The sequence below is a fragment of the Cryptomeria japonica genome, chromosome 2 (genome assembly GCF_030272615.1).
Source record: "Cryptomeria japonica chromosome 2, Sugi_1.0, whole genome shotgun sequence".
Lineage (NCBI taxonomy): Eukaryota > Viridiplantae > Streptophyta > Pinopsida > Cupressales > Cupressaceae > Cryptomeria > Cryptomeria japonica.
This window is the reverse complement of record NC_081406.1, coordinates 418,834,676-418,850,394: the sequence shown is the minus strand read 5'-3', so window position 1 is coordinate 418,850,394 and position 15,719 is coordinate 418,834,676. Positions and strand designations below refer to the sequence as shown.

At 40.6% G+C, this 15,719-nt stretch overlaps 1 protein-coding gene across 1 annotated transcript in view; it reads left to right on the top strand.

Annotated features, from left to right (window-relative positions):
• Window positions 1–15,492, top strand: part of LOC131861461 (uncharacterized) — a 53,025-nt gene extending 37,533 nt beyond the window's left edge. The window contains exon 6 of the mRNA XM_059214927.1: window positions 15,362–15,492. Within this exon, the coding sequence (XP_059070910.1) occupies window positions 15,362–15,492 (131 nt within the window). The remainder of the gene's footprint in view (window positions 1–15,361) is intronic.
• Window positions 15,493–15,719: the final 227 nt, after the last annotated feature.

Below are 15,719 nucleotides of genomic sequence, written 5' to 3'. Positions count from 1 at the left end.
ATATTCATGACATTTTCCTTAATTTCACTGGCCTTTTTAGAGGCATCTCTGATAAACTTGTCTCTTTTCTTCCTTTCTTTCTGCATAGATACAATACTTACAATAGTTTCTCCATTACCAAATATTCCTTCAGATGGCTCCCTAGGTGCATCAAGTAGGGTTTTTGCATATGTTTCCAGAACAGCTAGGTCTACCTCATAACCCATCTCAGTAACTCAAATAGTTCTAGGGCTTACTACTTTCATCCAAGTCTCATCTTGCTTAATGACAAAACATATTTGCTTGTCATATTTATCAACTATGCTCTGCGGTAATCTCTCTCTTGCTCTCATCTTAGTTTGAAATGTTTTGAAGTAATTTGCAATGTTCTTATCACAGTCAATGTCCATACCAGTGAAAGCTTCCTGTATTTGTTTTCCTACTGGGATGTCATAACCAAAATCCTTGTGACCTATGTCGGGTATCTCTTTGGTAAATTATAGCATTAAGCATACTAGTAGGTTCCCAAAATGGAAAGTACCTTTCTTATCTCCCTTAATCTTCTTCAAATTGTCAATCAATTCATCTTTAAGCCATTCACAAACATCTATCTTAGCATTATTGTTCACCATCTCATATGCACTATGAATACAAAGGTTAGGAACCAAATTCAGTCTATTGGCATGTGTTTCTTTATATCCAAGTATCATTCTAACATATCTCACATTTATATCCTTGACATCATTGACTCTAAGTGACCTGCTATCAGATGTGGCTCCGGTTAATCTTGTCACACTCTTGTTAGGTATTTTGATAGGGAGGACCCTAGATTGCTTGAGTCGGCTTGACTCACTCCAAGGCCTTTTTCCTATCCTAACCTAGGAATGCTCCTCTCTATTCCCCTATTCCACTCTAGGTCCTCACTTCTAGGGGTTTTTCTGCTCTTTGTGAATTCACTTTCATAAATCCACCAACTCACTAATCCCATGAATCTAACCAGACACCTTGCAAGTTTTTCTCTACCATTAGCTATACCTTTGACTTCTCCAAATTCATTTTCCTCTCATACTTGGATCCTTCCTCCTATTGATCCCATCTTCCCTTAGTCTGAGGCTAATAGCCTAGACTCTGGTCTACCCTACAAGTGATTCCTCTTGGTCACTGATACCTAGTCGGGCTATCATCAAGCTCGCCTAGGGCCAGTCTACTGAAACGGCTGACGCCATTCCCTGGTCTGCTACATATAGAACTCTACTGTACATGGCTAGCTCTTCTTGACAACCTCCAATGGTCGTGTGGATCCCACGATGGAGAATCAAGATAGATCCATGTTATAACTACTTGTCACCAACAAAAAATGAGAATAGAAAGACAACTTTATCTACAGAGCCGAGCTTGGCACGACTTCAAAATTGGAACTCACAAAACATAGAAAAGTAACATCTACACAATCACACTAGCATTTAAAGATTTAAGCCATTATTTACATTTTATAAACACATATTAAACTTTGAGAAATGAAACCATAAAAAAATCCTCACATTACTATTCAAAAGAAGTTTGTTCTTGTGGAATCAAAACATCTGACATCCCAATCCAACCTTGTTACAAAATGCCCATTGGGTCTTTTATAGCCTCCTAGACATGTCTTGAATCATCACTAATAGATGAGATTCAACTCGACACAATACTATTTCTGACTGTAACTGACTTTCTATTTCCATTGGGTCATCAGGATAGCATCAAAACATTAACTCCGATGACCAATGACAGTTTACAACTCTTGCTCCTTATCGGGTTATCAGCGTAGCATCAAAACACTCCCGCCGATATCCAATGGTGCGCTCCCAATAATATGTTGTTCCATTGGGTTGTTGGTGTAGCTCCCAAATGTTTTGTACTGATAGTCGATGGTGCGCTCCAAAATAGTATGCTTTCTTATCGAGTTATCGGGCGGCACAAAAACTAGTCTTGCTGATACCCGATAGCTCCACTCCAAACTCACTCTAACTTGATCCAACGTGTTGGCGACCTCATCGGGATATTAAGGCAAGTAGAAAACACTTCCACCGATATCCGATAGCTCCTTTTCGGCCTTATGCAAACTCATCGGGCATCAGGGTAGGGTAAAACTAGTTGTTTCGATAGCTGATGGTAGCACTCCACACACTAACTTTCAATGGCTAATGACAACTTTCCACGCTCCACCACGTGGAACCCTCTGATTGGCTTCGGGGTCCATGTCCTGCCACCTTAGCACAACCTTACTAACTACCCATAATGAAGTTCTCCTTTGTCACTGGGTCCCACCATGGTCACCAAGTCGTAGGAGATAAACCTCATGCATCTTGCCATAGGGGTATAGCGACCGACGTTGATCATCCCGGACTTGCTCATCTGTTAGTTGGCAATTTCATCGGGGCAAGTCTTGTTGAAACACAAAATTTCAAAATGAAGTAAAAAATGCACTACAAGCTCTCTATAGATAACCTAATGGACTTGAACCAATCCTTATGCCAAAATTGAAAAGGGTATTTTCTCACCCTTAGGTGCTCCGACACCATACTCCCCACATGGAAAATCAAGTCCCCCTAGGGACTGCAAGGTGACATCAATGCCCAGTCGTTTGAAATCAGATTCTGCAACCCAAGTGGTTTCAACTTCAGGTAAGTTTCACCACTTGACTAAGTATTCCTTGTACACTCCATGCCTCATTTGTTGCTTCACCCTAGAATCTAAAATCTGTTCCGTCTGTGGTTTAGAAACTGGTGGTATTGGAATATTACTAAGAGTAGTCTCCCCTTCTGGAGTCAATCCATCTAGCACTGCTACGGAATGTTTAAACTGTACCAAATCTTGCACATTAAACACATTGGACAATGCCAAATATGCAAGTAAGTCCACCTTATAAAAGTTTGAGCCATACTTAGCCAAAATTTTGCAAGGACCTATTCTCCTCATCTAAAGCTTACTAGGGACTCCCTTTTGCAATCATGCCTTGTTTAGATGTACCATAACCATGTCTCCCACTGCAAATTGAATGTCCTTTCTCCTCTCATCTGCTTTAGCCTTAATCCGCTGCGTAGCATCAATCAATGTTTTTTGCACTTGTTCATGCACCTCTTTCATAGACTGAGTGAAATCCTTTGCATGTCCACTTCTTCCTTCCAGGATTCCTAAATCTCGAAGTTCACAAACACCGTGTGAGTGGAGTCCATAAACAATCTCAAAAGGAATCTTACCTATAGTTCTATTGACACTGTTATTATAGGCAAATTCTACCTGTGGTAGCACTTGATCCAACATCTGTCCATACTCTTTTGTCAGACACCTCAGAAGATTACCCAATACTCGGTTAATGACCTTAGTTTGACCATTTGTTTGCGGATGATAAGCAGAACCAAAAGAAAGGTTAGTGCCCTATCTTGTCCACAAAGTTTTCCAAAAGTGTCCCATAAACTTCACATCCCTGTCTAAAACTATACTGAGAGGCAGCCCATGAATTCTTACCACCTCTTTGAAAAATAAATGTGCAATGTAACTAGCATCATGCGTAGTCTTGCATGGAACAAAATGACTCATTTTACTAAACCGATCAACAATGACAAAAATATTATCTAGGCCAGTCTTGGTTTTTGGAAAACCCACAATAAAATCCATGCTGATGCACTCCCATAGTCTTTTTGGAATTGGTAAAGGTTGGTATAATCCAGCATTTGAACTAGTACCCTTGGCTTTCTAACACACAATACACTGCTCAACATGCGTCCTGATATCTTTATGCATTTTCAGCCAATAATAAAATCTTTGCACCAGCTCAAGTGTTTTATTTAGACCAAAATGTCCACTAAGACTTCCATTATGTTTTTCCTGTATGAGAATTTCCCTCATAGATCCCTTTGGCACACATAACTAACAACCTTTAAACAAAAGACCACTCTGCAATGTGTAATTTGCATACTGGCTATTGAAATGATTATTAAACTCATTCCATACCTTGTATACCTCAAAGAAGTCTTCATCTTCCCTGTAAAGCTCCTTGAAACTCACCATACCTATGCTCTGCAAAGTCACTTCCTGCACAGTGAGAATTTTTCTATGTAAGGAATCTTCTACCTTGTTCAGTTGTCCCTTTTTGTGCTTGATAGTGAAAGTGTATGCCTGCAGCTATTCTATCCATTTGATGTGTCTATTGCTCAACTTTTCTTGAGAATTGATAAAACTTAGGGCTTGGTTATCTATAAACACTATAAATTATCTGGGCAAAAGATAATGCCTCCACTTCCTAAGAGCTTTCACTAAGGCATAAAATTATGAGTCATAGGATGAGTATCTCTTCTTAGCTTCATTCAATTTATCACTATAGAATGCTATTGGTCTTCCCTCTTGGTTCAAAATAGCTCCCACTGCTATATGACTAGCATCACATTCTAGGGTAAACAACTTATCAAAACTTGGTAAAACTAGGATGGGTTGGGTAGCTATCCTCTTTTTGAGCAACTCAAACCCCTGGTCGGCTTCTTTAGTCCACCCAAACTTAGTTTTCAACCCACCCTTAATTATATCAAGAACAGGAGCACAAATTTTACTAAAACCTCGAATGAACTTCCTATAAAATTGGGCAAGTCCATGAAAAATTCTTACCTCAGTAGTGGTTTTCGATGTAGGCCAACTCTATATTGCTTCCACCTTGCTAGGATCTATTTCCAAAGTGCCTTGGGAGACAACAAAACCCAGATAAATGAGTTCTTGTTTCTTGAATTCACATTTTTCAAGGTTGATTACCAATTGTTCCTCATGCAGTTTCCTTAATACAATCTGCAAGTGTTCAAGATGCTCTTCCTTTGTTCTGCTGAATATGAGGATATCATCCAGGTATACCACTACAAATCTACCTATGTAGTCCTTCAACACCTCATTCATCAACCTCATGAAGGTACTAGGAGTGTTAGTAAGCCCAAATGGCATAACTAACCACTCATATAACCCCTCTGTAGTCTTAAAAGTTGTTTTCCATTCATCCCCTTCTTTAATCCGGATCTGGTGATATCCACTCTTTAAATCCCACTTAGTAAAATAATTTGCTTCTCCAAGACAATCCATTAAATCCTCAATTCTAGGGATAGGCAATCTATATCTTATGGTGATTTTGTTTATTGCCCGAGAGTCAGTACATAGTCTCCATTTACCTCCTTTCTTGGTTTCTAACACCACTGGCATAGCACATGGGCTTATACTTTTTCTGATTAAACCTTGATCAAGCAGCTCTTGTACTTATCTTGCCACTTCTTTGTTTTGTTCAGGAGTCATCTTATAGGCAGCCTTATAAGGCAATGATGCTCCAGGTATAAAGTCTATCTGGTGACTTACTATTCTAGGATGAGGTAGTCTTGTAGGTGTTCCATCACTCATAATGTCCTTGAACTATTCTAAAAACTACTGAACCTCTTTAGGTAAAATTTCTTGTTTAATCTTCTCTTCTTGACTAGGTTTCACTAAGAGAGCATAATGTTCTCCATCTCCTTTCTTAAGATCTCTCAAAAATTCCTTTCCTCCAGCCAACAACACATTAGGACCACTAGTCTTGGTTCCTTCATCCTCTACCAAAGATTGAATCATGTATGTCACCCCTTCCTTTGTGAATGCATAAGAGTTCTTTTCTCCATCATGGATAGCTTTTCTGTCAAATTGCCATGGTCCTCCTAGCAACAAATGATAGGCATCCATGGGTAGAAAATCACATAAACTTTTGTCAGAATATTTCGCAGTTGCAAATTCAACCCATACTTGTTCATTTACTAGTACATGTTGTCATTTATTCAACCATGTGACCTTGTAAGGATGACTATGTGGCATGCTACTCAACCCAACTTTACTTACTACTTCTTCGAAGATGATATTGTCCGTTGATCTTGAGTCAATGATCACTTTATAGACCTTACCAAGTATCTTGCACTTTACTCTGAAAAGAGACCTCCTCTGTTTTGGTTCTTCCTTAACTGGTTCCCTGATTAGTACCCTTCTAACCATCAGATTCTCACCATTCTTTGAGTTAAGGTTTACTTCAAGAGACTTCACACTACTAGAATCCTCTTGTACATAATTAATTCTTTTCTCTGAATGTGATGAAGTAGCCTTCTCCAGACACCTATAGGCAGGATGACCAAAATTATTGCAATGGTAACACTTCATATTTGCAAAGTATGAACCTCTGCTAGAACCTCCAGATCTGCCTCTGTTATTTTTGTTATGACCTCTTCCTCTACCGTAATTTCCTCTTCCACTGGATTCATTAGTCTGCTCAGTCAATTTGGACTCTCCTTGTGATCTTATTTCACTTCCTCTACCACTGTAGCTTCCTCTATAACCTTTTTAATCTTGGCCTCTACCTCTGCCTCTACTGGTACTTCCATGTTTCTTCTTATTATTTTCTTCTACTTTCAGGGCCAACTGATAACATTTGTGAGTGGTATTTGGACTCAACAAACTTAATTCCTCTTTTATGTTCCATCTCAAATTGTTAAGATATCTTGATACTCTGATGCTTTTATCCTCCATCACTTTTGATCTTAGACACAACTTCTGGAACTCTTCGGTGTAGGTACTTACATCTAACTCCTTTTTCCTTACGTTTTGTCTTTTCTTATGCAACTGTACTTCATAATCCCCAGGAAGATAAGTCTCTCTGATTTTTCTTACCATCCCTTTCCAAGTAGAGATGGGGATCTTACCTTCTCTTTCTCTCTCATTTTGCATAAACTTCTACCAAGTAACGACAACACCTCTCATTCTTGACTTAGCCAGCTTAACCTTTTGGGCCTCAGTCACACCTTCACACTCAAGATGGTTTTCCATTTCCTCTATCCATTCCATTACCGACTCTGCTTCCATCTTGCCACTAAACAGTGGTATTCCTTCCAAATACTTCCCACTCATTGCCTTCAAAGCCTTCAAGAATGGTTCTTTATAAACAAAAGGGTCTGGTGTAGGGACTTCATCCTCTATTGCCACCTTTTTACCCTTCTCATCTATCTTCCCAGTCACTTCTGCTATCTTGACTTCCATCACACCTAGTTTCTACTCCAATTGCTCCAACCTTTCCTTGAGTAATTGGTTTTCATCTTCTTGGTCTTTGACCTTCTTGGCCAATTCTACATTGGCCACCATATTTACTCCTTTGTATGATACTAGATCAGTCTTACACTCTTTACCCCAAATCTTTAACTTGCTCTGATACTAATCTGATAGGGAGGAACCTAGATTGCTTGAGTAAGCTTGACTCACTCCAAGGCCTTTTTCCTAGCCCAACTTGGGAATGCTCCTCTCTATTCCCCTATTCCACTCTAGGTCCTCACTACCGAGGGTTGTTACTCCACTCTTTGTGGATTCACTTTTGTAAATCCACCAACTCGCTAATCCACTGAATCTAACCAGACACCTTGCAAGGTTTTCTCTACCATTAGCTATACCTTTGACTTCTCCAAAGTTGTTTCCCTCTCATACTTGGATTCTTCCTCCTATTGATCCCATATTCCCTTGCTCTGAGGCTAATAGCCTAGACTCCAGTCTACCCTGCAAGTGATTCCTCTTGGTCACTGATACCTAGTCGGGCTATCATCAAGCTCGCCTAGGGCTAGTCTACTGAAATGACCGACGCCATTCCTTGGTCTGCTACATATAGAACTCTATTGTACATGGTTGGCTCTTCTTGACAACCTCTAATGGTCATGTGGATCCCACGATGGAGAATCAAGATAGAGCCATGTTATAACTACTTATCACCAATAGAAAACAAGAACAGAAAGACAACTTTATCTACAAAGCTGAGCTTGGCATGACTTCAAAATTGGAACTCACAAAACACAAAAAAGTAACATCTACACAATCACACTGTCATTTAAAGATTTAAGCCATTATTTACAGTTTAAAAACACAAATTAAACTCTAAGAAAAGAAACCATAAAATGATCTTCACATTGCTATTCAAAAGAAGTTTGTTCATGTGGAATCAACACATCCGACAATCCCAATCCAACTTTGTTACAAAATGCCCATTGGGTCTTTTATAGCCTCCAAGACATTTTTTGAATCATCTCTAATAGATGAGATTCAACTCGACACAATTCAGTTTCTGACTCTAACTGACTTTCTATTTCCATCGGGTCATCAGGATAGCATCAAAACATTCGCTCTGATGACCAATGACAATTTACAACTCGTGCGCCTTCTTATCGGGTTATCGACGTAGCATCAAAACACCCCCACCGATATTTGATGGCGTGCTCCCAACAATATGTTTTTCCATCAGGTCTTCGGTGTAGCTCCCAAACATGTTGTATCGATAGCTAATGGTGCGCTCCAAAACAATATGCTTTCTTATCGGGTTATCAGGTGACACGAAAACTAGTATTGCTGATACCCAATAGCCCCACTCCGAACTCACTTTGACTCACTCCAACCCACTAGCGACCTCATTGGGATATCGAGGTAGGTGGAAAACACTTTCGCTGATATCCGATAGCTCCTTTTTGACCTTATACAAACTCATCGGGCATCGGGGTAGGGTAAAACCAGTTGTTCCTGTAGATGGAGGAAATGGATTGAATACAAGATTCAATCTTCCAGCATCCAACAATGAAGTTTTTCCTGCAAAACACACACATGCAAATGAAAATATCTAAGCTAAAACACACACATGCATGTTATATAATCCACTGCATTGCACTCCTTAAACCAATATCTTATGTAGATAATATTGCTCTCAGAAGCACACACAAGAAGCTATGGTTTTTTGGAGATTCATGATGATTGATGCAAAGGAAGCTAAAGAAAATGAAGTGCCAAGATGTTGAAGAATACAAACTGACATAAGTTCAACGCATAAAGATGAGATGCCCAAATAAGAGAGAGGGGCTTGTTTAAATAGATTTTCTCTGGGTGAGTTCATGTTGTGGGATGAATATGGGATAATGGAAAATGAGTGGTATAGGGAAGATGAGTGGTAAATGGGAAATGGTAAGTGGTAGGAGGGGATATTTAAGGGTTTTATTAAATAAATAGATAAATGTATATAAGGTGAATGCATGAAGGCATATAAATGAATATGATAAAATATTTTATTTAATAAATTTAATGGATAAATGGTAAGATATTAATAATAATAATATAATAAAAGATGGGAATTATGAATAATGAATTATGGAGAAATAATAATGTAATAATAAGGACTCGCCCGATGTTCGAAGAAATTTGAAATTAAATGAGGACAAATTAATGGAAATTTTAATGTGTCTACAGTTCCGATAGCAGATGGTAGCACTCCACACACTGACTTCTGATGGTTGATGATAACTTTTTGCACTCCACCACGTGGCACTCTCTGATTGGCTGTAGCATCCCTACCCTGCCACCTTAGCACGACCTCACTAACTGCTCAGAATGAAGTTCTCCTTTGTCATTAGGTCCCACCATGGTCGCTAGGTCACGGGATATAAACCTCATTCATCTTGCCATAGTGGTATAGCGACCGATGTTGATCATCTCGGACTTGCTCATCTGTTAGCTGGCGGTTTCATTGGGGAAAGTCTTGTCGAAACATAAAATTTCAAAATGAAGTAAAAAATGCACTACAAGCTCAGTATAGACAATGTAATGGACTTGAACCAGTCCTTATGCCAAAATTGAAAATTGTATTTTCTCACCCTTAGGTGCTCCTGCACCATATTTTCTTGGTTTTATCAGGCCTACTACTGGTTGAAGGTAAACTAGTAACTACCTTAATGGTTTCCTTGGTTATCTTGCAAACTGACTCTAACCACATGAAATCTCCATGGACTCTTCTCAATCCATGTCGTACAAATTCCTTTGAAAATTCGAGAATGTTCAGTATTTCTACAAAACCTAAGTCTTCCAAAATCTTATGTTCAGTTTTGTAGGATTTTGCCAAGATCAAGGGCATAGTCAAAAGCATAAAAGAGACAATAGAATGACAAGAAAAAACTGTATTCTCATCAATATGCAAATGATCAACTGGATTAACCAATACAATGAATATAGGCCTGCTTATATAGGCAAGGCCATATGGATGTATGAGCACACAAATATGACATGTGGCTCAATGAGAAACAAGGGTAGGTAAGAAATACTAGGGGTAGGTAGGAGAAATAATATAATATTCCACAAGAGGTGGATGACCCACCGAATGTGGAGTGTAACAATAAAATAAGACCACAAAAGGTGGAATTTCTCCTACAAGCTCTATCCCTATGTGCACACTTCCCTAAGTGTCTCAAATCCAAACTACGAAGAGATGCATTATCCTAAGTTAACTTAAGTAAGTGTAATAATATCCAAAATGAATATTTATTTACACCAACACCCCCCCTTAAGTGCAACTTAGGGGAATGAAGACTCAAGTCAACAATGCAAGATGGTCCCAGCTACTAGGCCATGATAGGTACCCATGTACAATATGCAAATGCAAGCAAAACTATGCAATGCAATCTCTCACAAACGGAGAAAGGGAGAAAACCCAGTGGGAAAAAACTCCCCCCCAAAAGAGAGATTAATGTACAAAAGACTCTCAAAGAAGAAGGACAAAACCTCAAAGAGGAAAAAGTCCCCCCCATAAGAGAGGAAGGAGAAGTCAGCTGACCCCCCCTAATGACACATCCCACACCCCCAAGAGAGCTCGCAACTGCTGGAACTTACTCTCGGTGAAAGGTTTGGTGAATATGTCAGCAACCTGCTCTGCTGTAGGACAATACTGCATATCAATGACCTACTCCTGGATGAGCTCTCGGATATAGTGCATATGAATCTTGATGTGTTTGGTCCATTGGTGCTGGACCGAGTTCTTTGAGATTGCAATAGCACTCTGACTGTCGCAATTTAGAACTGTCGGCCATGGAGTGGTGAATCCAAACTCTATGAGAATCTACTGGAGCCAAATGGTCTCAGTCGCTGTGTTAATAGTGCCTCGATACTCAACCTCAGTCCAAGAGAGAGCAATAGCATGTTGCTTCTTGCTCTGCCAACAAATGGGGCCTGAACCAAGGTGAAAACTGTAACCAGAAGTAGACTTACGATCATCAAGATCACCAGCCCAATCGGAGTCTGTGTAACCAACCAAGCGAAGTCCTGTGCCTGCTGCATAGTGAATCCCATAGTGATGTGTACCTTGGATGTAATGAAGGATGCGTTTGGCGGATTTCCAATGAAGCTCATGTGGTTCCTGCATGAAGCGGGAAACCATGCCAACTGCAAATGAAATATCAAGGTGTGTATGAGTCAAGTAGATGAGACAACCCACAAGCTGACGATACAAAGTGGCATCAACTGGTGGAGAAGAACACTGAGTCTCAAGCTTGACTCCTGAAAGAAAGGGAGTCAGGGCAGGCTTACAATTAGCCATATGAAAGCGTGCAAGTAGATCAAGAGCATACTTGGGCTGCGATAGTATGATCCCGAAAGGTGACTGTGAAATCTCTATCCCGAGAAAGTAGTGCAAAAGACCCAAGTCAGTCATAGCAAATCTGTCATGCAAAGCAGATTTGACCCTGCTAATGATGGATGAAGTACTCCTTGTAATGATCAAGTCATCAACATAGAGCACAAGTATCAAGTGAGAGTCATCCTGTCACAAAATGTAGACATTCGGATCAGAATGACACCTAGTGAAACCTGCGGAGAGAAGAAAGGAATCCATCTTGGCGTACCAAGCCCTGGGGGCCTGCTTAAGGCCATAGAGAGATTTCCTTAGTCTACAAACCAAGGAAGTATCCTGGATGAAACCCTGTGGCTGCTCCATATAAATCTCCTCATCAAGATCACCATGAAGAAAAGCACTCTTCACATCCATCTAATGTATAGCCCAACCATGAGCTGCAGCAATAGCAAGTGTCAAACGAATGGAGTTCATCTTGGCTACGGGTGCAAAGGTCTTAGTATAGTCAACACCTGCAACCTGCGAGAAACCTTTCGCAACAAGATGAGCCTTATACTTATCCACTCTACCATCCACTGCAAACTTGGTCTGATAGATCCACTTACATCGAACCATATTTCTCCCCTTAGGGAGATGGACTAAATCCCATGTGTTGTTCCTCATCAAGGAACTATACTCTTCCTCCATAGCTTGGTCCCACTCAAGAACCCCTGATGCTTCCCTAAATGTCTGTAGATAAAAAGTGGTAGCAATGAATGCATGTGGAAGATCCTGATGTTGTGATCAAGTTCTCCATGTATCTGAAGGATCCCCAACAAGAGAACCCGCAGACTCAAGTGTCTTTCGAGCCCAATGAGGTCTAGGTGGAGGTGGAGAATGAGGCTCCTCAACTGCAAGTGGACCCTGTGGAGGTGTAACCCTATGAGTTGGAGTTGAGGGAGTCTCATCATTTGAATCACTAACATCACTATCCATAATGGAGGAAGGTGGATGAGGTAGAGAGGCTAAGCTAGGAGAGCTTTCCTCAAAGTGAACACTCCTCTCAATGAACACCTCATGTGTCTCTGGATCCATCAATCTGTATGCCTTAACACCCTCAGGATATCCAACAAATATGCAAGGCCGACTCTGAGGTTCCAATGCCTTGCATTTCTGTGGAGGTATGCGAGCCCATGCTGGACACCCAAAGACTCTGAAATGTCTCACAATCGGTTTCCTATGAGCCCAAGCTTCAAAAGGAGTGATACCTTGCAAAGCTTTGTGAGGAACCCGATTCTGGATGTGTGTGGCACAACTAATAGCCTCTACCCAAAAAGCGGGATCAAGAGAACGTGCATGTATCATACAGCTAGCCATTTCTTTGAGAGTTCTATTCTTGCGTTCTACAACCCCATTCTACTGTGGAGTGTATGCTACAAAATGCTGAAGATCAATCCCCTCAAATGTACAAAAATCCTCAAGTCTTTTGTTCACATATTCCCTTCCATTATCTGTGCGAAGAATCTTGACCACTTTCCCTGGTTGCTTCTCCACACGAGTCTTGAAGTCCTGAAATCTGTCAAATACTTCACTCTTATGAATGAGAAAGTAGACCCAAGTGAAGCGGGAGTAGTCATCAATGAAGGTGAGAACATAGTGGGCCTTACTAAATGAAGGTGCTAGAAATGGACTTGCTACATCGCTGTGAACAAGTTGAAGAACTTCCAAAGCTCTCCAAGTTTTCCCTTTATCAAACTTCTCTTCAGGATGCTTGCCCATGGAACAACCTAAACATACACCCTCTAAAAAACTGATTCGAGGTAGACCTGTGACCATGTCTTTAGTGTTGAGCTGCTGAAGATAGCGGTAGTTGAGGTGACCAAACCGCTCATGCCATAGCTTACTTTCTGAATTTGAATGAGTAAGCAAGGCCCTAGAAGGTGAACTTAGCACAAAATGGGAGAATGAATAAAGCCTTGAGTTATCATTGACTTGTCCCACTGCTGCCAAGGCATCATCATCAAGTTCCTTTACCACAACTGAATCTGGTCTAAACTCAACCTTTTTCCCATTCCCATAGTGAGTGATTTCGTAGATGGAGAGAAGGTTGGTAGACAAGTTAGGAACATAGAGAACATTCTCAAATGTTCCATCATCCATGTCAACTAAACCTTTCCCTTCAACCTCTACCTGTGTATCATCACCTATGTAAATGTGAGGTACCTTAGATGGCTCCAATGAAGAAAACTGCTCCTTTGTAGAACCCATGTGATATGAGGCACCCGAATCAAGTATCCACTGCTGTGAAGAACCTGTTGTAGCCACAAATGCTTGCCCTTTTCCCTTAGACTGTGAGGAAGAGGAAGGAGATGAATCCTTCTTTGTGTAGGTGGATGGCAAGTTGATGTTGTTTTTCTTAAGAAGATTAGTTAATTCATCAACTTGCTTTGCGTGGCATCGATGCTCATCATGACCATACTTCTTGCAATATGCACAAGTTGGTTTATCCTTCTTAGGTGGTGTACCCTTCTTGGAAGAGGATGAAAAATCATCTTGTGATGGAGAGGATGATTTTCCTTTTTCTTGGTGTGGCTTAGACTTGGATTGCTTCTTCTTCTTCTTGGAATCTTTGCCTTGACTTCCTTGATTCCCTTGATTAGCCACCAAAGCCTTGGACTTTGAAGACTTGAGAAACCCCATGTTCAACAACTTAGATTGTTCCAATATTAGCATTTCTGTGAAAGTATCAAATGAAGGCATAACATAAGAACTCCCCACTATCAAACGATGAGTTTGGAAGCTAGACACAAATGCTGCATATTCTGGTGCAAGCTTATCCAACAAGTTGAATATCAATTGAGCATCCTTTTTGTCAATTCCACAATCCTTAAGCTTTTCTCTTAGCTCATTTGCTTTGGTGACATAATCTTGGATTGTATCAAAAATTTTGGGATCCAAGTTGGTGAGCTCATTGTCAATCTGATAGCCTCTGATTTCATCAACTTGTCCATACAATTTCTGAAACATATCCCAAGCCTCTTTTATTGTTTTACACTTCTCAATGTGAAAAATGAGGTCATCTGATACATATTTGCGTAAAGTTCCAAGATCCATGCAATTCTTTGTGAGCCATTCTAATTGAGCATTTGGATCAGCCTTAGGATTAGGTGGTGCTATTATTGTTCCATCTATGTAATGTGTGAGACCTTTTTCCATTAATTTACTCCATACTTTAATTTTCCATGATGCATAATTATGTGGAGTTAAAGGTGGAAATTTATTAGGACTCATTGCAACAAAAATGGAAAGAGCACAAAGAGAGGCACAATCACACAAGACACCCCCCCAAATTCACTCAATCAAAGAACCCCCCCCAAATGTGATGATTTGGCACTTTATAAGTAGTGCGTATACAATGGGCCACTTGCAAAAAATGGCAAAGTGGACTTCTGATTTACAATTTTACAACTGCCTCAATAAGGCCAAAAGAGACTCATACTGGTAATGCAAGAGATCTAACTAAGATCCAAGCAATTTACAAGTACCTAATAGGCCAAATAAGACCAATATCTGAAAGTACAATTTCCACTCAAAATCTCTAAAATCTGATCATAGATTATGAAAGTAGACAAAAAAATAAGCACTTTAAAAAAAATGGCACCTAAAAAGGAGGTCGTATGAGCTCAAAGGAGGCCTTTGAAGTTGCAGAATTGAGGATTGAACAGGTACAACTAAGAGAATCCAAAAATTCTGAAAAACTTGTGCACCAAAATTAGAAAATAACCACACCACTGCGAAGATCATGAAATTTTAGCCCATTTCAAAAAAAATTGCACCAAAAAAGGAGCAAAAATGAGCAAGATATGGCCTTTCAAAGTTGGACTGCAAAACTGAAAAGCTCAATGGAGAGGGGTCAAAAATTTTCAAAAAATGTTGATGTGGTGCTGACGTCAATAGTTTACTGTGTTAAATTTGACGCTCGTCTAGCTGTCATGAAAATGTCATCCCTTTGCGTGGCATCCGTAATGTACGGACAGGCTGATGTGGCAGATGATTGTGCAAGCCGTACAGATGACGTGGCGCGGTGACTGTGTATGGAGGTTGACCGCAGGCCAGTGGTCGCCTGCCATGTGGCAGATGCGGGTTCGCCGGTTTAGTTGACTGCCGGGGAGGGAGGCGCTGCCGGATGGGGGAGAGACCGGTGGGCCCGGTGCCAAGGGGGCCGGGAACCGAGGTGGCCGGCGGGGGAGCTGAGCTGCCGGCAGCGGTGTTGGCGAGAGAGTCCGACGTAGTGGTGGCGGTAAGCGACTCCGGC